This window comes from Pristiophorus japonicus, chromosome 5 (assembly GCF_044704955.1).
Source record: "Pristiophorus japonicus isolate sPriJap1 chromosome 5, sPriJap1.hap1, whole genome shotgun sequence".
Classification (NCBI taxonomy): domain Eukaryota; kingdom Metazoa; phylum Chordata; class Chondrichthyes; family Pristiophoridae; genus Pristiophorus; species Pristiophorus japonicus.
Genome location: NC_091981.1, coordinates 217,608,008 through 217,634,526, shown reverse-complemented (window position 1 = coordinate 217,634,526; position 26,519 = coordinate 217,608,008). Strand labels below are relative to the sequence as shown.

Genomic DNA, 26,519 nt, shown 5'->3' with positions numbered 1-26,519 from the left:
CTGCTGTAGCCATTTACATCTCTAAATCCATCTTTTGTTTCTTTACTTGTCCTATTACCAACCCTTTTTGCCTTGCACCATCATCCGTTTTATAATTTAATCTCTCCTGCCTGCCATCCTATCACAGACTTTCTCTTCCCCCCCCCCCCCCCCCGCCCCTCCCCTGCCCCGCTTTACCCGCCTCTGTACTTGCTTAAGACCAGTCACATCTTTAACTTTTTCCAGTTCTGATGAAAGGTCATCGGCCTGAAATGTTAACTCTGTTGCTTTCTCCACAGATGCTGCCTGATCTGCTGAGAATTTCCAGCATTTTCTGATTTTATTTCTGCCCATCTCTCGCCCAGCTTGTTCCCCACCCTATTCCGGCTCTCCTCTTTCCTGCCCAGTCTGCTTCTCTGTGCAGTAATACCAATTCCAGTTGAAATTAGTCTGTGGAAAAGCTATTTGCATGTAAATAAAGTAGGTGCCATTTACCAAGGTTATCAATGTAAAAGATGTAATTATAGACAAATTAAAACATTCTCGTTTAATTGCAGGTTTTGGGCACTCCAACAGAGGAAACCTGGCCTGGCGTTCACTCTTTACCGCATTTGAAAACAGGTAATCTCATTGGAATTTATATTCCAATCAAAAATGTTTTTGTGCTTTTTTTTAATCCACGGTGTGAATAACTGCCCAGTTTTGCAAGCCTATTAAATGTTTTAATGGCATGCATTGTACAAGTTTAATTATAAACTTAAAAAAGAGAATGCTGGAAGTTTACAACACACCAGCGAGCGTCTATAAAGGGAAAACATTACGGTTATCAGAACTGAAAACTAGAGAGAAGAGAGAATCAACAGATAAGCCAGTTACAGACGGAGTTAATAGGTTGCAAACTGCTTAATTGCAAACTCTTACATCATTATCAGTAAAGTGATAAAACACTTGCATTTATATAGCGCCTTTAACAAATAAAAATATCTCAAGGTGCTTCACAGAAGCATAATCAGGCAAAAATGGTTGCCAAGCCAAAGGAGAAGATATTAGAGGTGACGAAGCTTGGTCAGAGTTGGGTTTTAACGAGGGTCTTGGATGAGAGGTGGAGAGATTTAGGGAGGGAATTCATGAGGCAAAGGAAGTGGGAGTTGCACTCGTGGCTGAAGTTGGAGGAGCACAGAATACTTGGAGGGTGGTAGGGTTGAAGGAAATTACAATGATGGGGAGGGGCGAAACCATGCAGGGACTTAAACCCAAAGATGAGAATTGTAAATTTGAGGCATTGGGAGGGACTGGGTGCCAATTTAGATCAGCGAGCACACGGGTGATGGATGAGTAATACTTGGTGCAGGATAGGATGTTGACAGCAGAGTTTTGGAAGAGATTAAGTTTATGGAAGATGGAAGGCCAGCAGGAGAGCATTGAATAGTCGAGTGTGGGGGTGACAATCGCATGGATGAAGGTTTCAGTAGTAGATGAGCTGAGGAAGGGACAGAAGCAGTCAATGTTACGGAAGTGGAAGTAGGCGGTCTTTGTGATGGAAAGGGTATGGAGTCGGAAGTTCAGCTCGGGGTCAAATAGGACATTCAGGTTACAAACCGTCTGGTTCAACCTGAGTCAGTGGCCTGAAATGGAATTGGTGCCAAAGGTATGGATTTTGTGGCAGAGATTGGAGACAATGACGTTTCTCTTCCCAATGTTTAACTGGAGGAAATTGTGGCGAATCCACGACTGGATGTCAGACAAGCAATCTGACAACACGGCAATGGAGAGGTCGAGACAGGTGGTGGAGGGTAGAGCTTTGTATCTAACCCCATGTCTTTGGATGATGTTGCCAAGGGAATGCATGTCGATGAGGAAGAGGATGGGGCCAAGAATAGATCCCCGGAGGGACTCCAGATGTAATAGAAGAGAAGCCATTGCTGATGATACTCTGGCTATGGTTTGTTAGGCAAGAGTGGAACCTCACTGACTTGGACAACAGACGATAGCCATTGCATGCGGATACTGTGATTGACCATGTCAAAAACTGCAGAGAGGATAAACATAGAAACATAGAAAATAGGTGCAGGAGTAGGCCATTCGGCCCTTCAAGCCTGCACCGCCATTCAATGAGTTCATGGCTGAACATGCAACTTCAGTACCCCATTCCTGCTTTCTCACCATACCCCTTGATCCTCCTAGTAGTAAGGACCACATCTAACTGCTTTTTGAATATATTTAGTGAATTGGCCTCAACAACTTTCCACAGGTAGAGAATTCCACAGGTTCATCACTCTCTGGGTGAAGAAGTTTCTCCTCATCTCAGTCCTAAATGGCTTACCCCTTATCCTTAGACTGTGACCCCTGGTTCTGGACTTCCCCAACATTGGGAGCATTCTTCCTGCATCTAACCTGTCGAAACCCGTCAGAATTGTAAACGTTTCTATCAGATCCCCTCTCATTCTTCTGAACTCCAGTGATTACAAGCCCAGTTGATCCAGTCTTTATTGATATGTCAGTCCCGCCATCCCGGGAATCAGTCTGGTGAACCTTCGCTGCACTCCCTCAATAGCAAGAATTTCCTTCCTCAAGTTAGGAGACCAAAACTGTACACCATACTCCAGGTGTGGCCTCACCAAGGCCCTGTACAACTGTAGTAACACCTCCCTGCCCCTGTACTCAAATCCCCTCGCAATGAAGGCCAACATGCCATTTGCTTTCTTAACCGCCTGCTGTACCTGCATGCCAACCTTTAATGATTGATGTACCATGACACCCAGGTCTCGTTGCACCTCCCCTTTTCCTAATCTGTCACCATTCAGATAATAGTCTGTCTCTCTGTTTTTACCACCAAAGTGGATAACCTCACATTTATCCACATTATACTTCATCTGCCTTGCATTTGCCCACTCACCTCACCTATCCAAGTCACTCTGCAGTCTCATAGCATCCTCCTCGCAGCTCACACTGCCACCCAACTTAGTGTCATCCGCAAATTTGGAGATACTACATTTAATCCCCTCGTCTAAATCATTAATGTAAACAGCTGGGGCCCCAGCACAGAACCTTGCGGTACCCCACTAGTCACTGCCTGCCATTCTGAAAAGTACCCATTTACTCCTAGTCTTTGCTTCCTGTCTGCCAAGCAGTTCTCAATCCAATCTATAATCCAGGCTGACCGGTCTATAATTCCCTGTTTTCTCTCTCCCTCCTTTTTTAAAAAGTGGGGTTACATTGGCTACCCTCCATTCCATAGGAACTGATTCAGAGTCTATGGAATGTTGGAAAATGACTGTCAATGCATCCGCTATTTCCAAGGCCACCTCCTTAAGCACTCTGGGATGCAGTCCATCAGGCCCTGGGGATTTATCGGCCTTCAATCCCATCATTTTCCCCAACACAATTTCCGACTAATAAGGATTTCCCTCAGTTCCTCCTCCTTACTAGACCCTCTGACCCCTTTTATATCCGGAAGTTGTTTGTGTCCTCCTTAGTGAATACCAAACCAAAGTACTTGTTCAATTGGTCTGCCATTTCTTTGTTCCCCGTTATGACTTCCCCTGATTCTGACTGCAGGGGACCTACGTTTGTCTTTACTAACCTTTTTCTCTTTACATATCTATAGAAGCTTTTGCAGTCCGTTTTAATGTTCCCTGCAAGCTTCCTCTCGTACTCTATTTTCCCTGCCCAAATCAAACCCTTTGTCCTCCTCTGCTGAGTTCTAAATTTCTCCCAGTCCCTGGGTTCATTGCTATTTCTGGCCAATTTGTATGCCACTTCCTTAGCTTTAATACTATCCCTGATTTTCCTTGATAGCCATGGTTGAGCCACATTCCCTTTTTTATTTTTACGCCAGACAGGGATGTACAATTGTTGTAGTTCATCCATGCGGTCTCTAAATGTCTGCCATTGCCCATCCACTGTCAACCCCTTAAGTATCATTCGCCAATCTATCCTAGCCAATTCACGCCTCATATCTTCAAAGTTACCCTTCTTTAAATTCTGGACCATGGTCTCTGAATTAACTGTTTCATTCTCCATTCTAATGTAGAATTCCACCATATTATGGTCAGTCTTCCCCAAGGGGCCTCGCACAACAAAATTGCTAATTAATCCTCTCTCATTACACAACACCCAGTCTAAGATGGCCTCCCCCCTAGTTGATTTCTCGACATATTGGTCTAGAAAACTATCCCTTATGCACTCCAGGAAATCCTCCTCCACTGTATTGCTTCCAGTTTGGTTAGCCCAATCTATATGCATATTAAAGTCACCCATGATAACTGCTGCACCTTTATTGCATGCACCCCTAATTTCCTATTTGATGCCCTCCCTAACATCACTACTACTGTTTGGAGGTCTGTACACAACTCTCGCTAACGTTTTTTGCCCTTTGGTGTTCTGCAACTCTACCCATATAGATTCCACATCATCCAAGTTAATGTCCTTCCTAACTATTGCATTAATCTCCTCTTTAACCAGCAATGCTACCCCACCTCCTTTTCCTTTTATTCTATCCTTCCTGAATGTTGAATACCCTTGGATGTTGAGTTCCCAGCCCTGATCATCCTGGAGCCATGTCTCTGTAATCCCAATCACATCATATCTGTCCAAGGAGGGATAGTATATCACAGCCACAGGGCATGTCATTTGTGACTTTGATTAGGGCAGTTTCAGTGCTGTGGCAGAAGAGGAAACCTGATTGGAGAGATTAAAACATGGAGTTGTGGGAAAGATGGACACAGATCAAAAGAACATATATATACTTCAGATGGTGAAACAAAAAAGTGGGAAAATGAGGGAAATGGATGAAAAGGAGAAAACACTGCAAATGCAGCAGATGTATAATAAAACAGACAACGCTGCAAACACACTGGGTCCACCAGTCCTGAGAAGAGAAAACGCTGCTTGCACAGACCCTCCTTTCGCGCCAAGACTGTCCTGAAGACCACATGTCAACCCTGCTCCTGCTCCCCCAAAACATGAACAGACCACCCCACATCACCAGCTCCCTTCTGCTCTAAAGAAAAGTTAAAAGATTCCATTATTAAGGACGTGGTAATGTGGCACTTAGAAATCATATGATTAGGCAGACTCAGCATGGTTTTATGAAAGGGGAATCATATTTAACATTTTTGAGGATGGAACTAGCAGGGTAGGTATCCCAATAGTGGATAATCAAGGGGCTATAGGGAGGGAGGTACTTTTATACTTCATTAGTGATAGTGATTGTATTATTAGGTAAAATAATGGGACTGAAGGCGGACAAGTCCCTTGGACCCGATGCCTTACATCCTAGAGTCTTAAGAGAAGTGCCTACAGAGATAGTGGATGCATTGGTTGTAATCTATGAAAATTCCCTGGATTCTGGGACAGTTCCAGCAGATTGGAAAACTGCAAATGTAACACCCCTATTTAAAAAAAAAAGGAGGCAGACAAAAAGCAGGAAACTATCGACCAGTTAGCCTAACATCTGTCGTTGGGAAAATGCTGGAGTCCATTATTAAGGAAGCAGTAGCAGGATTTGGAAAAGCATGATTCAATCAAGCAGAGTCAGCATGGATTTTATTAAAGTTATTGTGTTCCTGACACAGATGAGACTGCACACAGGGAGGTTAAAGTAACAGTGACCTCAGTCTTTATTAAGACACTCCAGAGTGAGGAACAGGCCTTAGGGGCCGGCTTATATACAGTTCTCCCAAGGGGTGCTGGGATCCCTTGGGACTTCAGGGGATGCGCTCCCTGCTGGAGGAACATGGGAGTGCATGCTTTACAGATACACAACAAAAGGGAAATCATGTTTGACAAATTTGCTGGAGTTCTTTGAGGATGTAACGAGCAGGGTGGATAAGGGGGAATGTGGTGTATTTGGATTTCCTGAAGGCATTAGATAAGATACTACATAAGAGGTTATTGCACAAGATAAAAGTTCACCGGGTTGGGGTAATATATTAGCATGGATAGAGAATTGGCTAACTCAGAGAAAACAGAGTTGGGATAAATGAGTCATTTTCCGGTTGGCAAGCAGTGACTAGTGGGTGCCACAGGGATCGGTGCTGGGTCCTCAACTATTCACAATCTATATTAATGACTTGGATGAAGAGACCGAGTGTAATGTCGCCAAGTTTGCTGATGATACAAAGCTGGGTGGGAAAGCAAATTGTGAGGACGACACAACAAATCTGCAAAGGGATACAGTCAGGCTAAGTGGGTGGGCAAACATTTGACAGTATAATGTGGGAAAATGTGAGGTTATCATTTTGGCAGAAATAATAGAAAAGCAAATTATAATTTAAATGGAGAAAAATTGCAAAGTGCTGCTGTACAGAGAGACCTGGGGGTCCTTGCGCAGCAACACGATAAAATAGCATGCAGGTACAGCAAGTAATCAGGAAGGCAAATGGAATGTTGGCCTTTATTGCAAGGGGGATAGAGTATAAAAGCGGAGAAGTCCTGCTACAACTGTACAGAGTATTGGTGAGGCCACACCTGGAGTACTGCGAACAGTTTTGGTCTCCGTATTTAAGGAAGGATATACTTGCATTGGAGGCTGCTCAGAGAAGGTTCACTAGGTTGATTCCAGAGATGAGGGGGTTGACTTATGAGGATAAGTTGAGTCGGTTGGGCCTATGCATATTGGAGTTCAGAAGAATGAGAGGTGATCTTATTGAAACTTATAAGATAATGAGGGGACTTGACATGGTGGATGCAGAGAGGATATTTCCACTCATCGGGGCAACTAAAGCTAGGGGACATAGTCTTAGAATAAGCGGCTGCCCATTTAAAACTGAGATGAGGAGACATTTCTTCTGAGGGTCGTAACTCTATGGAATTCTCTGCCCCAGGGAGCTATGGAGGCTGGGTCATTGAATATATTTAAGGCGGAGGTAGATTTTTGAGCGATAAGGGATGAAAGGGTTATGGGGAGCGGGCAGGGAAGTGGAGCTGAGTCTATGATCAGATCAGCCATGATCTTATTGAATGGCGGAGCAGGTTTGAGGGGCCAAATGGCCAACTCCTGCTCCTATCTCTTATCTTATAAAGGGGAACCAATGGATGTGCTATATTTGGATTTCCAAAGGGCATTCGATAAGGTGTCACATCAAAGGTTGCTGCACAGGTTAAGGGACGTTGGGGGTAATATATTAGCATGGATAGAGAATTGCTTAACGGACACACAAGAGTAGGGATAAATGGGTCATTTTCTGGTTGGCAGGCTGTAACTAATGGGGTGCTGCAATGATTAGTGCTTGGGCCTCAGCTATTTACAATTTAAATTATCATCATCATAGGCAGTCCCTCAAAATCGAAGAAGACTTACTTTCATTCTAAAAGTGAGTTCTGAGGTGACTGTGCAGTCCAATACGGGAATTACAGCCTCTGTCACAGATGGGATAGACAATGGTTGAAGGAAAGGGTGGATGGGGAGTCTGGTTTGCCGTACGCTCCTTCCGCTTGTTTTCTGCATGCTCTCGGCGACGAGACTCGAGGTGCTCAGCACCCTCCCGGATGCTCTTCCTCCACTTACAGCGGTCTTTGGCCAGCGATTCCCAGGTGTTGGTGGGGATGTTGCATTTTATCAAGCAGGCTTTGAGGGGGTCCTTGAAATGTTTCCTCTGCCCACCTGGGGCTCGTTTGCCGTGTAGGAATTCCGGGTAGAGTGCTTGCTTTGGGGGTCTTGTGTCGGGCATGTGAACTGTTTTATATATGTAAACCTGTAAATAACTTGTTTAACCACCAGAGGGCTCATCCCCTGGAATCCCAAGGGATCCCACAATCCCTTGGGACCACCTGTACTTAAGGAGGCCTCACAGGCTGGAGAGGCACTCTGGAGACCTGTAATAAAGGACTAAGGTCGCACTTTACTTTGAACTCTCAGCATCTGGTCAGACTATTTATTCATACATAATATGAACAATGTGGCCCACCCAAAAGAGCTGGTCGAGTGTGGTCAGTGCTTCGAAGCTGGGGATGTTGGCCTGATCGAGAACACCAACGCTGTGCCTGTCCTCCCAGGGGATTTGCAGGATCTTGCGGAGACATCGTTGGTGGTATTTCTCCTTTCTAATCTATATTAACGACTTGGATGAATGGACAGAGCTAATATATCCAAGTTTGCTGATGATACAAAGCTTAGGTGGGAAAGTAAGCTGTGAGGAGGACACCAAGAGTCTGCAAAGGGCTATATACATGTTAAATCAGTGGGCAATAAGGTGGCAGATGGAGTACAATGTGGGGAAATGTGAGGCCACTTTGGTAGGAAGAATAGAAAAACAGAATCTTTAATTAAATGGTGAGAAACTATTAGCATGCAGGTACAGCAAGCAATTAGGAAGGCAAATGGCATGTTGTCCTTTATTGTAAGAGGGTTGGAGTATATGAGTAAGCAAGTTTTACTACAATTGTACATCATCGGCAGTCCCTCAGAATCGAAGAAGACTTGCTTCCACTCCTGAAGTGAGTTCTTTGGTGGCTGAATAGTCCAATACAAGAGCCACAGACTCTGTCACAGATGGGACAGATAGTTGTTGAGGGAAGGGGTGGGTGGGACTAGAGCCACACGCTCTTTCTGCTGCCTGCGCTTGATTTCTGCATGCTCTCGGCGATGAGACTCGAGATGCTCGGCGCCCTCCCGGATGCACTTCCTCCACTTAGGGCGGTCTTGGGCCAGGGACTCCCAGGTGTCAGTGGGGATGTCGCACTTTATCAGAGAGGCTTTGAGGGTGTCCTTGTAGCGTTTCCGCTGCCCACCTTTGGCTCGTGTGCAATTTTTACAATTGTACAGGACTTTGATGAGATCATGCCTGCAGTACTGAGCACAGTTTTGGTATCATTATCTGAGAAAGCTCATGTATGCCTTAGAGGTAGTGCAACAAAGGTTCACTAGATTGATCCATGGGAAGAGATGGTTGTCCTCTGATGAGAGATTGAGTAAATTGGGCCTATGCTCTCTGGAGTTTAGAAGACTCAGGTGATCTCATTAACATATAAGATTCTGAGGGGGATTGACAGGTAGCTGCCGAGAGGTTGTTTCACCTGGCTGGAGAGTCTCGAACTGGGAGGCATAGTCTCAGGATAAGGGGCTGGCCATTTAAGACCGAGATAAGAAGGAATTTTTTCACTGAGGGTTGTGAATTTTTGGAATTCTCTACCCCAAAGGGCTCTGGACGTTGCGTCGCTGAGTATATTCATGGCTGAGATTGATAGCTTTTTGGGCTCTTAAGGGAATCAAGGAAAAAGGGGATCGGGCAGGAAAGTGGAGTTGAGGTCGAAGATCAGCCATGATCTTATTGAATGGTGGAGCAGACTCCAAGGGCCATATGGTCTACTCCTGCTCCTAATGCTTAAGTTCTTATGAATAAGAGGTGGACATTCAGACATGATGGCAGCAGAGTGCGCCGAAATAAGATCGGTATATTATTTTGAACACTCAAAGCGTCCAAAAACTTGCATTGTGCCTGGTTGGAACAGTGTAGGAGGGCAAAGGTCGAGATGTCAGATTGGGAATGGAAGTTAAAGTGGCAGATGCAGTATAATGTGGATAAATGTGAGGTTATCCACTTGGTGGCAAAAACAGGAAGGCAGACTATTATCTGAATGGTAACAGATTAGTAAAAGGGGAGGTGCAACGAGACCTGGGTGTCATGGTACATCAGTCATTGTAGGTAGGCATGCAGGTATAGCAGGCAGTAAAGAAAGCAAATGGCATGCTGGCCTTCATAGCGAGAGAATTTGAGTATCAGAGCAGGGAGGTCTTGCTGCAGTTGTATAGGGCCTTGGTGAGACCACACCTTGAGTATTGTGTGCAGTTTTGGTCTCCTATTCTGAGGAAGAACGTGCTTGCTATTGAGGGAGTGCAGCGAAGGTTCACCAGACTGATTCCTGGGATGGCAGGACTGACTTATGAGGAAAGACTGGATCGGCTAGGCTTATACTCACTGGAATTTAGAAGAATGAGAGGGGATCTCATAGAAACGTATAAAATTCTGACGGGACTGGACAGGTTAGATGCAGGAAGAATGTTCACGATGTTGGGGAAGTCCAAAGCCAGAGGACACAGTCTAAGAAGAAGGGGTAAGCCATATCGGACCAAGATGAGGAGAAACTTTTTCACCCAGAGAGTTGTGAACCTGTGGAATTCTCTGCCACAGAAAGTTGTTGAGTCCAGTTCGTTGAACATATTCAAAAGGGAGTTAGATGTGGCCCTTACGGCAAAAGGGATCAGAGGTATGGAGAGAAGCCTGGGGTGGGGTACTGAGGTTGAATGATCAGCCATGATTGTATTGAATGGTGGTGCAGGCTCGAAGGGCCGAATGGCCTGCTCTTGCACCTATTTTCTATGTTTCTATGTGAGTCACAGTGAGGCCAAGGTTATACTTCTGGCTAGAAGAGAGATTTTCCAGTTACTGACTTGATACTCTGGATCCAAAATAACAAACTAATATGAGCTGACGTGACATTCCGCAAGCCAGTGTGAATCATGACATCATAATGGACGTTGGATTGGCAGATGATATGCCAACAGTAGGTAGGCATAAGTGAGTGTGGGTAAGTTATACTGGCACATTGGCTTGCACCAAACCATAAGTACCACCCTGAAAATTCAAACAGCAACACACACACACATCTGCACATACACAGTGGTGTTATGACTTTCACAGTCAGCTCGAGCACCTTGTTTTGAGTGGCCAGCATAACATGGGTTGCACAACTGAAGTGAAATCATCCAGTGCATTTAAAGCTTAAATATTATACAGGTGGGCAATATACAAGCAACAGGTACTAACTTCAACTGTGTTTGTTTCAAGCAGCACAATCTAAATTAAAGCATCTCCTGCTGACTAAAACAGATTAGAGAAGTGAACTATCACTATCTCAAGCTGGGTAAATCAATTTCCCCCTCAAAGGAATCATTATTACAACACATGTCTTGGTTACTATCACTAGATCCCCTGTGAATTACTTTCTATATGCTAAATATAATGTACTGAATATCAGTGTTAAATGATGCCAAAATGATTTTAAATCATTGATGGTCAATCGTACCATCTGTGGGAACTTTATTAATGGCGCAACAGCAGAAAAAAGGAAAATTCTTAATCAACATTTGAAGTGAGCGTACCAAGAGTTATTACAGTTGTAATCTTGCACTGTCAAAATTTCTGATCTTTAAATTTATGATAGTATCCTTTATAATATTTCATTTGGTACTTGCTGTGTTGAAACTGTATATATTTAGTGTATTGCCCTAAATTGAACAGCAGGTGGCAATAGATACCATAACATTTCATAGCTTGAAACTTGATGCAACTTCAAGATTTCCTAGTTTCATTGCTGAATAATCTCCGCAATGTAGTTTTATCATTAAATGAGTTGAAGATGAAAGCTACTTTGAATGTTGGACCTGCTTATTCTATATATGCATTTGCAAATTAAAATTTGTAACTAATTCTCTTGCAATGAATTTTAAAAAGTGAAGTTTCTTGAATAATTACTGTGTACTTCAGCAGCATAGTTGTTGAAGGCAATAGTCTCCGTCTCTCATTCACTGTCCTCCACATCCTAGGCATTCTGTCTGTTTATTCCACATATCCCTCTTTTCCATGCAGATATTAGTAGGGATTCTTAGTTTGTGCCCAATTACCAGAACATTTTTTGTGTGTCATATCTAACTTAAAAACAAAGAAAAGGAAGCGCTTGGATTTATATAGCAACTTTCATGACCATGGGACGCCTCAAAGCACTTTAAAGCCAATAGAGTACTTTTGAAGTGTAGAGAGTATTTTAATGTGGGGAAACAGAACATAAGAACATAAGAATTAGGAACAGGAGTAGGTCATCTAGCCCCTCGAGCCTGCTCCGCCATTCAAAAAGATCATGGCTGATCTGGCCGTGGACTCAGCTCCACTTACCCGCCCGCTCCCCATAACCCTTAATTCTCTTATTGGTTAAAAATCTATCTCTCTGTGATTTGAATACATTCAATGAGCTAGCCTCAACTGCTTCCTTGGGCAGAGAATTCCACAGATTCACAACCCTCTGGGAGAAGAAATTCCTTCTCAACTCGGTTTTAAATTGGCTCCCCCGTATTTTGAGGCCGTGCCCCCTAGTTCTAGTCTCCCCGACCAGTGGAAACAACCTCTCTGCCTCTATCTTGTCTATCCCTTTCATTATTTTAAATGTTTCTATAAGATCACCCCTCATCCTTCTGAACTCCAACGAGTAAAGACCCAGTCTACTCAATCTATCATCATAAGGTAACCCCCTCATCTCCGGAATCAGCCTAGTGAATTGTCTCTGTACCCACTCCAAGGCTAGTATATCCGACCTTAAGTAAGGTGACCAAAACTGCACGCAGTACTCCAGGTGCGGCCTGACCAATATCCTGTACAGTTGCAGCAGGACCTCCCTGCTTTTGTACTCCATCCCTCTCGCAATGAAGGCCAACATTCCATTCGCCTTCCTGATTACTTGCTGCACCTGTAAACTAACTTTTTGGGTTTTCATGCACAAGGACCCCCAGGTCCCTCTGCACCGCAGCATGTTGTAATTTCTCCCCATTCAAATAATAATCTCTTTTACTGTTTTTTTTTTCCAAGGTGGATGACCTCACACTTTCCGACATTGTATTCCATCTGCCAAGCCTTAGCCCATTTGCTTAACCTATCTAAATCTCTTTGCAGGTTGTGTCCTCGACACAACCCGCTTTCCCACTAATTTTTGTGTCACCTGCAAATTTTGTTACACTACACTCTGTCCCCTCTTCCAGGTCATCTATGTATGTTGTAAACAGTTGTGGTCCCAGTACCGATCCCTGTGGCACACCACTAACCACCGATTTCCAACCCGAAAAGGACCCATTTATCCCGACTCTCTGCTTTCTGTTAGCCAGCCAATTCTCGATCCATGCTAATATATTTCCTCTGACTCCGCATACCTTTATCTTCTGCAGTAACCTTTTGTGTGGCACCTTATCGAATGCCTTTTGGAAATCTAAATACACCACATCCATCGGTACACCTCTATCCACCATGCTCGTTATATCCTCAAAGAATTCCAGTAAATTAGTTAAACATGATTTCCCCTTCATGAATCCATGTTGCTTCTTCTTGATTGCACTGTTCCCATCTAGATGCCCCGCTATTTCTTCCTTAATGATAGTTTCAAGCATTTTCCCCACTACTGATGTTAAACTAACCGGCCTATAGTTACCTGCCTTTTGTCTGCCCCCTTTTTTAAACAGAGACGTTACATTAGCTGCTTTCCAATCCGCTGGTACCTCCCCAGAGTCCAGAGAATTTTGGTAGATTATAACGAATGCATCTGCTATAACTTCCGCCATCTCTTTTAATACCCTGGGATGCATTTCATCAGGACCAGGGGACTTGTCTACATTGAGTCCCATTAGCCTGTCCAGCACTACCTCCCTAGTGATAGTGATTGTCTTAAGGTCCTCCCTTCCCACATTCCTGTGACCAGCAATTTTTGGCATGGTTTTTGTGTCTTCCACTGTGAAGACCGAAGCAAAATAATTGTTTAAGGTCTCAGCCATTTCCACATTTCCCATTATTAAATCCCCCTTCTAATCATCTAAGAGACAAACATTTACTTTAGTCACTCTCTTCCGTTTTATATATCGGTAAAAGCTTTTACTATCTGTTTTTATGTTTTGCGCAAGTTTACTTTCGTAATCTATCTTTCCTTTCTTTATTGCTTTTTTAGTCATTCTTTGCTGTCGTTTAAAATTTTCCCAACTTTTAGTTTCCCACTAACCTTGGCCACCTTATACGCATTGGTTTTTAATTTGATACTCTCCTTTATTTCCTTGGTTATCCACGGCTGGTTATCCCTTCTCTTACCGCCCTTCTTTTTCAATGGAATATATTTTTGTTGAGCACTATGAAAGAGCTCCTTAAAAGTCCTCCACGTTCCTCAATTGTGCCACCGTTTAGGTTGTGTTTCCAGTCTACTTGAGCCAACTCTGCCCTCATCCCACTGTCGTCCCCTTTGTTTAAGCATAGTATGCTCGTTTGAGACACTACTTCCTCACCCTCAATCTGTATTACAAATTCAACCATACTGTGATCACTCATTCCAAGAGGATCTTTGACTAGGAGATCGTTTATTATTCCTGTCTCATTACACAGGACCAGATCTAAGATAGCTTGCTCCCTTGTAGGTTCTGTAACATACTGTTCTAAGAAACAATTCCGTATGCATTCTATGAATTCCTCCTCCAGGCTACCCCGTGCAATTTGATTTGACCAATCGATATGTAGGTTAAAATCCCCCATGATTACTGCCGTTCCTTTTTCACGTGCCTCTATTATTCCCTTGATTATTGTCCGCCTCACCGTGAAGTTATTATTTGGGGGCCTATAAACTACGCCCACCAGTGACTTTTTCCCCTTACTATCTCTAATCTCCACCCACAATGATTCAACATTTTGTTCATTAGAGCCACTATCATCTCTCAGAACTGCCCTGATATCATCCTTTATTAACAGAGCTACCCCACCTCCTTTCCCTTCTTGTCTATCCTTCCGAATTGTCAGATACCCCTGAATGTTTAATTCCCAGTCTTGGCCACCCTGCAACCACGTTTCTGTAATGGCCACCAAATCATACCCATTTGTAATGATTTGTGCCGTCAACTCATTTACTTTATTTCGAATGCTGCTTCCGTTCAGGTAGAGTGTTTTAATACTAGTTTTTAAACCATGATTTTTAGTTTTGACCCCTCCTGCAGACCCTTTATATTCATACATATTGTCCCTTCCTATCACCTTGTGGTTTACACTTACCCCAGAAACGCAGCAGCCAATTTGTGCACAGCGTGGTCTCTCAAACAGCCTGCCAAATAATCTGCTTTAGTGATATTGATTGCGGGATAAATATTGGCCTGGACACTGGGGGAGAGTACCCCGCTCCTCTTTGAAAAGTACTGTAGGATCTTTTACATTCACCCGAGAGGGCTGTGACTGGGTCCTGATTTAACACCAAGGAAGAGGATGTTGCCATAGACATATAAGGCCCAAGTTTCCACACGATAAAAAACGGGCGCCCCTCCGAGCTGGGCGCCCGTTCTTCACGCCGGAAAAAAAACGTGCGATTCTGGAGCGCCCTGCAGCTCCATGTCTGCTTGACGTGGCGCCCAGGGGGGCGGAGCCTCCCACTCGCGCCGATTTTGTAAGTGGGAGGGGGCGGGTACCATTTAAATTAGATTTTTTCCTGCCGGCAACCCGGCGCGTGCGCGTTGGAGCGTTCGCGCACGCGCAGTGTAAAGGAAACATTGGCACTCGGCCATTTTTGTCGTTCTTTGTAGCTGTTTAATTTTTGAACATTTTTTAATAAAAGCACATTGCCATCAGCACATCAGCACATCGGCTTCTTGCAGCAGTCAGAAGGCTGCAGGAAGCCTCAGAAGTTGAGGCAGCCGTTTCCCGATGGCCTTACCCCACTTCCTCCCCCCCCCCCCCCCCCCAGCTGCGTTCGGTCGGTAGGTCGGGCCCGCACTCACTCCCTCCCCCGCCCGCCGTTGGGAATGGCTTCCTCCCCCCCCCCCCTACCGTCGGGAACGAACGGCTGCCTCAACTTGTGAGACTTCCTGCAGCATTCTCCCTGCCTGAAGCACTTTCACACAGGTAGGAAGATGGTTTATTTAATCTTTTCTTTGCTTATAAATGTTTATTCAGGTTGGATTTATTTGTATAATATTTGTATAAGTATAAATAAGGATTTATTATAGAATTTAATGACTTCCCTCCCCCCCCCACCTCGTTCTGGACGCCTAATTTGTAACCTGCGCCTGATTTTTTAATGTGTAGACAAGGTTTTTTCAGTTCTACAAAAATCTTCACTTGCTCCATTCTAAGTTAGTTTGGAGTACGTTTTCACTGTGGAAACTTTGAAATCAGGCGCCAGTGGCCGGACACGCCCCCTTTTGAAGAAAAAATTCTGTTCCAAAGTGAAACTGTTCCAACTGACTAGAACTGCAGAAAAAAAAATGTGGAGAATTCCAATTTCTAAGATAGTCCGTTCTCCACCAGTTGCTCCTAAAAATCAGGCGCAAATCATGTGGAAACTTGGGCCCATAAAGAGGGAGGTAGTGGAGACATTTAATAGGATAAAAATTGATAAAGAAGATGTATTCGAAAGGCTGGCTGTACTTAAAGTACATAAATTATGAGAAGCAAATGGGTTGCATCCTTGGATGCTGAGGGAATTGAGGGTGGAAATTGCAGAGGTACTGACCATAATATTCCAATTCTCCATAGATATGGGGGTGGTGCCAGAGGACAGGAGAATTGCAAATGATACACCATTGTTCAAAAAAGGGTGTAAAGATAAACCCAGCAACTACAGGCCAATCAGTTTAACTTTGGTAGTGGGGAACCTTTTAGAAACAGTAATCAGGGACAGAATTAACAGTCACTTGGATAGGTGGGATTAATTAAGGAAGGCCCAGCACAGATTTTTTTAAAGGAAAATCGTGTTTAACCAACTTGATCAAGTTTTTTGATGAGGTAACGGAGAGGATTGATGAGGGTAATAATGAGGGTAATATGGTTGACGTAGTGTACATGGAATTCCAAAAGGCGTTCGATAAAGTGCCACATAATAGGCTTGCCAGCAAAATTGAAGCCCATGGAATAAAAAGGACAGTGGCAGCATGGATACAAAATTGGCTGACATGAAACAGAGTAGTGATGAGCAGTTTTTCAGACTGGAGGAAGGTATACAGTGGTGTTCCCCAGTAGTCGGTTCTAGTACCACTGTTTTTATTGATATATATTAATGACTTTGACATGGGTGTACAGGGCACAATTTCAAAATTGAGAATCCGGAACCCTCGGGGCCAAGGCTGTTCCGGACTTTCGATCATGTTTCTGACCTCACGAATCCGGAAACACCCGAGCCCAGGTTCGGGTATTTCCGGATTTCAGAACGTCGGAAAGATGGGGGCTGGGCGGGGGCACTGCCATAACAGCCGAGGAGCTGTTCGGGCCAGCTGGCTCTGTCGGTGAGGTCATCGGGCGGGGCCCCACCATGGAGGAGCTGTTCGGGCGGGCTGGCCCTGTCGCTGAGGTGGTGTTCGGGAGGGACCCCGCCATGTCGGAGCTGTTCGGACGGGCTGGCCCTGTCACGGAGGAGGCGGGCTGGTGGCGAGGCCCCGAGGTAAGGGCAGCGACTGTGAGCAGGGCAAGACCCTGAGGTCGGCGGGTCCGGATTCCTGAACATTTTACGGATTCTGGACGACTCTGCCATCGATTGGTCCGGATTCTGGAACATTCTGTATTTCGGAACATTGGATTTTCGACGCTGCACCTGCACTTTGGTATGCTGCTGTCTGTATTTGCAGGTTGAATGAATGATGAAAAATTTAAAATTACCTACATAGGTAATTTACCTCCATATTATCTGAAAGAAGTCCAGCCTCCACATTAAAAATCTATCCTCCAGCCTACCCCTCATTTTTCTTTTTGACGTAGTGTGGCTTGAAGAAGCTTGTGTTTACTGTTGTGTTTCAGTGATCTGTTGTTACTTAAGGCCACAACACTATTAGTTCTGGGCGATGGAGTAAAGCAGAGCCTATCATTATGCCTTCCATAAAGGTTGTGAGCATTGTGGGATGACGGTAACAACAACGTGCATTTTTATAGCGCCTTTATCTAAGTAAAACGTTCCCAGACACTTCCCAGAAGCATTATCGGACAATCTTTGACACCGAACTATCTAAAGAGATAATGGCCCTGAAATTGCGTTCATGGCGTTACTAAGGAGTACGCTGCCGACCTTGACGAAATCCGCACTTGTCTGCTGCAAGCTTCCCTTCATAAACTTGTGATGTTTCGCTGCAGAGTTGAGCGCAGCGCAGTGGCCCACGGATCCCAGGGGCGCATCTTGTGCATAATCGTGCGGTGCAGTGCTCCAATCAGGAAACGGAAATCTCCGGTGCCCTTTTTAATGAATTTTTAGTCTCACTCGCCCCAGTTATATCAATAAATAAATCAGTCACTCATTCACCCAAGTTATATTAATAAATAAATCAGCCTTTCATTCTTGGTAGATTGTTTTCACCCTTTGCCTATTTGTCTCCGCCTATTTTTTTAGCATAGATGTATATTTCCAGCTGCTACATAGTCCCCTCCCCTTACACTATGCAGACAGGCTCCTGCGCCTGTTTGCACCAGCCATAAAATGTTCCTGCGTAATTGCTGGGCAGGTAGTGGGCAATTAGCCCCAAGCGGATGTACTTGGGCGGAGCAGGCTCGAGGGGCTAGATGGCTTCCTCCTGTTCCTAATTGTTATGTTCTTATGTGATCCCTTGGTGTAAGGGTTCTCAGCCTTGATCCTATCCTGCCCTATCATACCCCTGTATTATGCAAGCTGGGCTCCCTGATCATTTGTTCAGATGTCTCTCAGTGTAAATACATGTTAACCCACCCCAAGATATGGTGTGTGTAATTAGATTTCCCCCCCCCCCCCCCATCTCTCCTTCTCCATGCTTATCTGTGGCCGCATTGAGTAGGAGGATAGTCGAAGTTTTAATGGTTCTGTGCCTTTGTCCTGATCCAGTTCAGCTAGTGAGCTGATGCATGTGTGCAGTCCACGAGGAGGGTCCCCCAGACTTATTTTAGTTGCCATCTTCACTATTATCGACTCTTTTGAGCTGTTAAATCCTGCAGGTGATTGAAATTTTAGATAAAACATTGGCAACTGGATGGAGTTGATTCCTCTTGCTTGTGGCATCGGATTTATGTTTTTATGGTCAGAATTGAACCATGATACATGCGGAAAATCATGTGTACGATGCTGAAAAGGCAAAATAGGACATGTCCCACAATGAGTCTACGAGTATACCATATACAGCAGTGCCATTGGTGTCAGCGGCACTGAGTGGGCTTGGATGATATCGGGCCTCCCTACATTACTTTAGCGTGTCCATTCCAGTAAAATATACAGCTGCACAAGGAAGTCTCTCTGAGGCACTGGGCACTACTTTGGATGTAAGTGTGTCTGTAACTAATAAAACAAGCTGGGATACATCGAAGAGTAGGTAGTTACTTGTCATCTTGGTACTCCTAGGTAACTCTTAATGGTGGTGAAGTAATCACAAAGCAGAAGAATAACTCCAGGGATTCTGTCTAATAGTGGAAGCAATCGTGCCGTCAGCATCAGCTTTAAACTGACAAAATTGTACATTTCTAGTTATTGCAAACAGAAGTCAAGAAAGACAATCATTATCTCCCATTTTTAGCTGATCTAAGTAACAAGCTCACAGAAATTGTTGATCATTAGTGAGGTTCTGTGAAAAAGTTGACTTATTTCTGTAGCTCATAAATTAATGTGGTAGATTGCTAAGCTACATTCGAACTTTGGCTGATTTTTAATCAATAATACAGCTTGTTAATCATTGCAAATTTAAATTCAGAGCACATTCAGCACTGAAGCTGTTTCCCACAAGTGTATTGTTGCATGCCTTGAAGTTGAGAGGAATGAAAATTTTGTAATTGCAGAAGAAATGGTTGTATAACTGTGGTTAATAAAATAAAAAGAAGCTGGTTTATCACTTAAAATGAAATGTAATACTTGGCTATATTTAATTTGTGGGCTATTATTTGGCAGCTTATTTGAAAGTCTCCACAGTTTGAACGTGTCATCGGTACATGGAGAATTTGTTTACATTTACAATTGAGATAATTTAGGCACCGAGTTTGTTCTCCAGCTTTTAATTCCTTTCTATCCCATGTGTAAGTGTCATTTGGTTTGCAGTGCTGTCAAATGTAAAAGGCTAATCTAAAATAGAGGGCTATTCTTCCAGGGACACTGCAATAGTAGGACTCTACAAAACATATTGGGGGAGAAATTGAGCTTCAGTGGGGGCACAGAATGGGCAGAGCAGATTGGCTGCCTGCTCTACGCCCTGCCTGATTTTCCTTTCCATTGAATTTAGGTTTAGTTAAACTTTTAAAAGGTGAGTTATTTCAACTTAATTAAACTTTCGGTTACCACAAAATAAAATTGGATTCTAAAATACTATGCTATTAAAGACAAGTCAAATGATCTTGTGTGGTAATTTAATGATGGCTTTCTGCATGTGTTGTGGAATGTGATCAACTAACGGCATCAACCAATCAAAAAACAATCCGACAACCATATATATATATATCCATTAAAAAATGTTATATACACTGAATTCATTAGGTGGTTGTAAGGCTCAAAGAAGGGAAGTGAAGACAATTATTATTGTCACTATAAACAATGCAATTAAATATTTGTAATTCGGAGGCAAATCTGGGTAGTTTGGAAGCATCAAGCAATAACAACACACGATCTTTTGACTTGTCTTTAATAGTGTTATGTCTTGGATAAAGAAACAGAGTAGATACGACAAGCTCAAATAAGCGTGACCATAGTTCTTAATTACAGATCTCAGAGTCTCTCTCTAGCCTGTGAGGCCTCCTTATATGCAGGTGCTCCCAAGGGATTGTGGGATCCCTTGGGACTCCAGGGGAAAAGCCCTCTGGTGGTTAGACATGGTAATGACAGGTTTACATACATAACAACTATCATAGAATTTTAGAATCCAATTTTATTTTGTGTTAACTGCGTTAAAGATTTATTAATTAATTAGTAACATTTATCAATACATATTTTCTGAATAGTATGAGGTTTATGCACAAAATAACATAAGAAATATAAATGGGCATGTAGTCAAAAGGCAGGCCTATCGGGGACTTGATTTTGTTTTTTGTGCATGTTTTACTTGCTAAGTTACCTGTACCTTGTGAAGATCATTATAGTTGCATTTGCCTTATCATTTAAAATGAGAGAAAATTAGAATTGTTCAAAGCTTTCAAAAATTTACTTTGGCAGGGTTTTAACATGGTTACCAAACAAAGAAAAACAGTATTTTAGTATCTGAATGCGTATCATTAGTTACTGGGGTATTAGACCAAATAGAAAATCCTGTTTTGTACTTGCACTGGCATTTTTGCTGAAATAATCAACAGGAAGAATTTCAATCCCAAAATCATTAAAATGTCTCTGCACTGACAATATAGTGCAAAGTACTGCACAGTGATTGCAATGTTTTTTTTTAAGAAAGAAATATTTCAATACATTGATCAACTTAAATTGAATGTTATGAAAATCTTGTGGAAAGTTGAGGCCAGTCTCACATATTTGCAGTAATACACAATAATGAAGTGCTTTCATCTGAGGATCAGTGGCTTAGTGGTTTGAAACCCGTTGACCTTCCTGGAGATTATTTACTGTGGTAACCTAACACAGCAGTACATAACAAAATCCTAACTTCATCAAAGGATATTTACATCAATAAAATAAGTTTGTTTCTGGGGATTATTTTTTACCAGTTGAAAGTCAATGACCATGTGCAACACCCCCATGGAGTCTTTCACATTACACTACAATCCATTGGAAGACAAATAGCTCAGGGTGAAGTGAACCGTAGCTGCTGCTGAGGTTGCAATAATAATTTTGCACAGCAATAGATTTAGTTTTCTGATGTAAATTTTCAATATTTTATTTTGCTTAATAAGACTCAGAATTGTCCATAACTTCAGTTGTTTTCCCCCTTCGAATCCAGTAACATTATTTTGTTCCCTTCTATAAGATTCTTCATTCTTAACATCCCTGAACAAGGGAATTGGCAGGTGATCTGCTCCCAGGCCTTTGTTAATATTCTGTAGCCAAACATTAAGAGGAGCAAATTGACTTGCCCTCTGATTTTTAACTTCTCCTTTCCTAGAAAACCCGTATTTATTCAGGGTGTCTTGCTGCAATCAAAAACCATGGCAAATTGCAGGTGTAAATTTTCATCCTTGCATACGTTTGGTACACTTGCTTGCCGCCAAACTGGAAAATTGATTTAGGATTTCTAATGTTAATTTATGTTTGTTTGGAGGTAACTTTGCTTTAAGATTGTACTTCTTGAGCCTTTCTTGGTAAGATTTTGAATGGAATAAATGAGCAGAGGGACCTTAGTTGGCAGGTAATTAAAGATGGTGATGCAATAGATTAGGCCATTTTCTAAATAATCATTCACAGGATGTGGACGTCACTGGCAAGGCCAACATTTATTGCCCATCCCTAATTGCCACTTTCTTGAATACAACAGAATGGCTTGCTAGGCCATTTCAGAGGGCAGCTTTAGAGTCAACCACATGGCTGTGGGTCTGAAGTCACATATAGGCCAGACCGGGTAAGGACGGTAGATTTCTTTCCCCCAACCAGATGGGTTTTTATGACAATCCGGTAGTTTCATGGTCACCATCTAACTTTTTATTCTAGATTTATTTAATTAATTTAAATTCCATAGTTGCTGTGGTGGAATTTGAACTCATGTCGCTGGATCATTAGTCCAGACCTCTGGATTACTAGTCCAGTAACATAACCATACAGTACTCCAGTGCGAAAGGGTAAACAGTGTTCTTGTATCTAAAGGCACGGAATACAAAAGCAAGGTGGTAATGCTGAACTTGTACAAGACTGTAGGCTACGCTTGGAGTATTGAGAAAGTTTTGGGCATCTCATTACTGAAAGGGTATAAAATCAAAGGAAAAGGTGCACAGATTCAGTAGGGTGTTACCAGGGTTGTGTGGCTATGGTTATGAAGAGAGAAATTAAGGTTTTTATCACTAGTATTCAGAATTAGGAGATGAAATAGAGATCATCAATATTTTTGAGTTATGATGAATAAGAGTAATACCTTGCTTTCACTTGGTGAGACAAACACATTTAAGTTAATTAGTAAGGTAACTAAAAGTGCATCTGGAAAAAATACTTTACATGGTGGTTAGCATGTGAAATTTTCCGCCACAAACTGTTGTTGAAGCAAAGTCCATGAATTCTTTTAAACGGGAATGAGATAGTTGTTTGAAAAGTGGAATATTAAAGTGTGTGGCGAGAAAACAGGAGAGTGGAATTAGACTTGGTGGCTCATGTGGAGAAAAATGCCAATTTAGTGTTCATGGACTGAATGTCCTGTTTCTGGAGTGTGACATTCTGATTCTATGAAGTAAGTATACTTTAAATAGAGGCAAATTCCTTCCACAAACATCAAATATTACCTAAATTATTAAGTTAACTAAAATATGCATAAGCAAGTAAGTTTTAATTTGTAAAACATTTATTAGTGATGTAGTTTGTACCAGTAACATCGCTTGAGGGAATAATCCAGGGCAGTTGGAACCACCATGCTATGTAGGTTGTACTACTTTTTTGCAAGAAAAAAATTCTGTGGGATAAAAAAGAAAGTTCTGGATATACCTGATGTAAACTAACTTCTTGTAAAAGATGATCCAACTCGACCTGCCTTAGAGATCCCAGTGCGACTGGAATAAAAACATAGGAACAGGAGAAGGCCAACAATGTGGAAAATTGCTCAAGTATGCCCTATCCACAAAAATACAGGATAAATTGAATCTTGGCAAATTTTATCCAATCAGCCTACTCCCAGTCATCAGCAAAGCGATGGATAGAGTCTTCAGTGGTGCCATCAAGTTGCATCGCCTTATAGATGGTCAGTTTGAGTTTCACCAGTCCCACTTGCCTCCAGATATCATTACAGCCTTGATTGAATCATGGATGCAAGAGTTGAATGTCGGAGAGAGGCGAGGCGAGAGCAGCTTCACTCGGCACCAGGGCAGCATTTGACACTATACAATACTATGAAGCTCTTGCAAAACTGAAATCAGTGGGTTTGCAGGGGTGGGGAGGATGTTTGAAGGAAAAACCTTAGCATCTCAATACTGGAAGGGTGTAAAAGCAACGGAAAACCAAAACATGAGCCATCTAGTCCAATTCCACTCTCCTGTACAGGAAGATGGTTGTGGTCATCAGTGGTCAGTCATTGCAGCCTCTGGAAATCACTGCAGGAGTTTCTCGTGCCAGCATCCTTGGCCCAACCATCCTCATGTGTTTCATATTGACCCATCTCCCTGTTAGTAGTGGGGCTGTTACCTGACATTTCCACAGTATTTAGCTCCATTCACAATACCTCTGATGATAAGGTAGCCCATGCTGGCCTATACGAGAACCTGGACAATATCCAGGCTAGGGCAGTCCAATGGTGGTAACATTTGCACTACATAAGTGCCATGTAATGACCACCTCAAACTAGAAAAAATCCAACTACCTCTCCCTGACCTTTAGTGGCAACACTATTACCTCACCATTAACATCATGGAAATCACCATTGACCAAAAGCCTGCCAAGACCAGTCATATACTTGTCTTTAAACTAAAAAGGGGGGAGGGAAGGGCCAGGTTTGGGGAAATATAGTAATCGAAAGAGAAAAGTCAGAGCAGTGTAGTGAGTTGGGTAATGATGAACAGTGTGTGACAGGAAGGAACAGAGAGGTTAATGGTAATAGTGCATCAACGAATGAGGTGAAAGCAGGGAATAATGGTAAAATGTTAAAAATAAAGGCTCTTTACCTGAATACACAAAGCATTTATAACAAGATAGACAAATTAGTGGCAAAAATGAAGATAAATGAGTTTGATCTAATAGCCATTACAGAGACATGGTTGCAAGGTGACCAAGGTTGGGTACTTGATATTTCGAAAAGACAGGCAAACTGGAAAAGAAGGGGGGAAGTAGTCCTGATAATAAAGGATGACATAAGGACAGTAGTGAGAAAGGATCATAGCTCAGAACATCAAAAGGTAGAATCAGTGCAGGTGGAGATCAGGAATAACAAGGGGCACAGTGGTCAGAGTAGTTTATAGGCTCCCTAACAGTAGCTGTACCATTGGACGGATTATTCATCAAGAAATAACAGTAGCTTGTCACAGAGATATCCAATAATCGTGGCATACTTTAATCTTCATATTGACTGGGCAAATCAAATTGTTAAGGGTAGTCTGGAGGACGAGTTCATGGAATGCATTCAAAACCGTTTCCTAGAACAATACGTCGTGGAACCAACCAGGGAAAAGGTTATTTCAGATCTAGTTTTGTATAATGAGACAGGGTCAATTAGTAATCTCATAGTAAAGAATCCTCAAGGGAAGAGTGATCATATGATTTTCACATCGAGTTTGAGAGTGAAATACTTCAGTCCGAAACGAGAGTCGTAAACTTAAATAAAGCCAATTTCATAGATATGAGGGGCGAGTTAGTTAAGGTGGATTGGGAAATTAGGTTAAAAAGTATGGTGGTAGATAAGCAGTGGCAAACACAAAGAAATATTCCAAAATTCTAAATTAATTCCTTTGAGAAAATTTTTAAAATCCATGGGAAAAGGGATCCATTCGTGGCTAACTAAAGAAGTTAAGGATAGTATTTGATTCAAAGAGACTTATAATGATGCGAAGAATAGTAGCAAGGATTGGGAGAGCATTTGAAACTAGCAAAGGATGACCAAAAAGTTGATAAAAAGGAGAAAATAGAATAAGAGTAAGTTAACAAGAAATATAATAAACAGATTGCAAGAGCTTCTACAAGTATGTTAAAAAGGGGAGAGTAGCAAAAGTAAGCGGTGTTCCCTTAGAGGCTGAGACAGGAGAAATTATATTGGGGAACAAGGAAATGGGAGAGACTTTATTCAAATATTTTATATCTGTCTTCACAGTAGAAGACACAAAATGCATACCAAAAATAGTGGGGTACCAAGGGGCTAATGAGAGTGAGGAACTTAAAGTATTTTTTATCAGTAGAGAAAAAGTACTAGAGAAACTAATGGGACTAAAATCTGACAAATCTTCTGAACCTGATGGCTGACATCCTAGGGTTCTAAAAGAGGTAGCTGCAGAGATAGTGGATACATTGGTTGTGATCTTCCAAAATTCCCTAGATTCTGGAATGGTCCCTGTGGATTGGTAGGTAACAATGTAACACAGCTATTAAAGAAAGGTGGGAGAGAGAAAGCAGGGAACTACAGGCCAGTTAGCCTGACATCAATCGCTGGGTAAATGCTGGAATCCATTATTAAGGAATTGGTAACTGGGCACTTCGAAAGTCATATGATTAAGCAGAATCAGCATGATTTTATGAAAGGGAAATCGTGTTTGACAAATGTATTAATTTTTTGAGGATGTAACTAGCAGAGTAGATAAAGGGGAACCTGTGGATGTAGTACATTTGGATTTCCAAAAGGCATTCGATAAGGTACCACAGAAAAGGCATGATAAGGGCTCCTGGGATTGGGGGTAATGTATTAGCATGGGGCTGGTTAGGATTGGTTAATGAACAAAAATCAGAAAGTAGGGATAAACAGGATATTTATAGTTTGGCATGGCTGCCGCAATGATTTAGCTATTTACAATCTATATTAATGACTTAGGTGAAGGGACTGAGTGTAATGTATCCAAGTTTGTTGACGATCCAGAACTAGGTGGAAAAGTCAGCTGTGAGGAGGACACAAAGAGTCTGCTAAGGGATATAGACAGATTAAGTGAGTGTGCAGTAAGGTGGAAGATGGAGTATAATGTGGGGAAATGTGAGGTTCTTCACTTTGGTAGGAAGAATAGAAAAACAGAAGTAAAAAAAAATGATAAGCTTTTAAATGTTGGTGTTCAGAGAGATTT

At 42.5% G+C, this 26,519-nt stretch overlaps 1 protein-coding gene across 2 annotated transcripts in view; it reads left to right on the top strand.

The window, feature by feature from the left end:
• cdk14 (cyclin dependent kinase 14) overlaps positions 1–26,519 on the top strand; it is an 860,906-nt gene that overhangs the window by 567,094 nt on the left and 267,293 nt on the right. For both annotated transcript variants that reach the window (XM_070881317.1, XM_070881319.1), the window contains one exon: positions 537–600. In XM_070881317.1, coding sequence (XP_070737418.1) covers positions 537–600 — 64 coding nt within the window. The remainder of the gene's footprint in view (positions 1–536; positions 601–26,519) is intronic.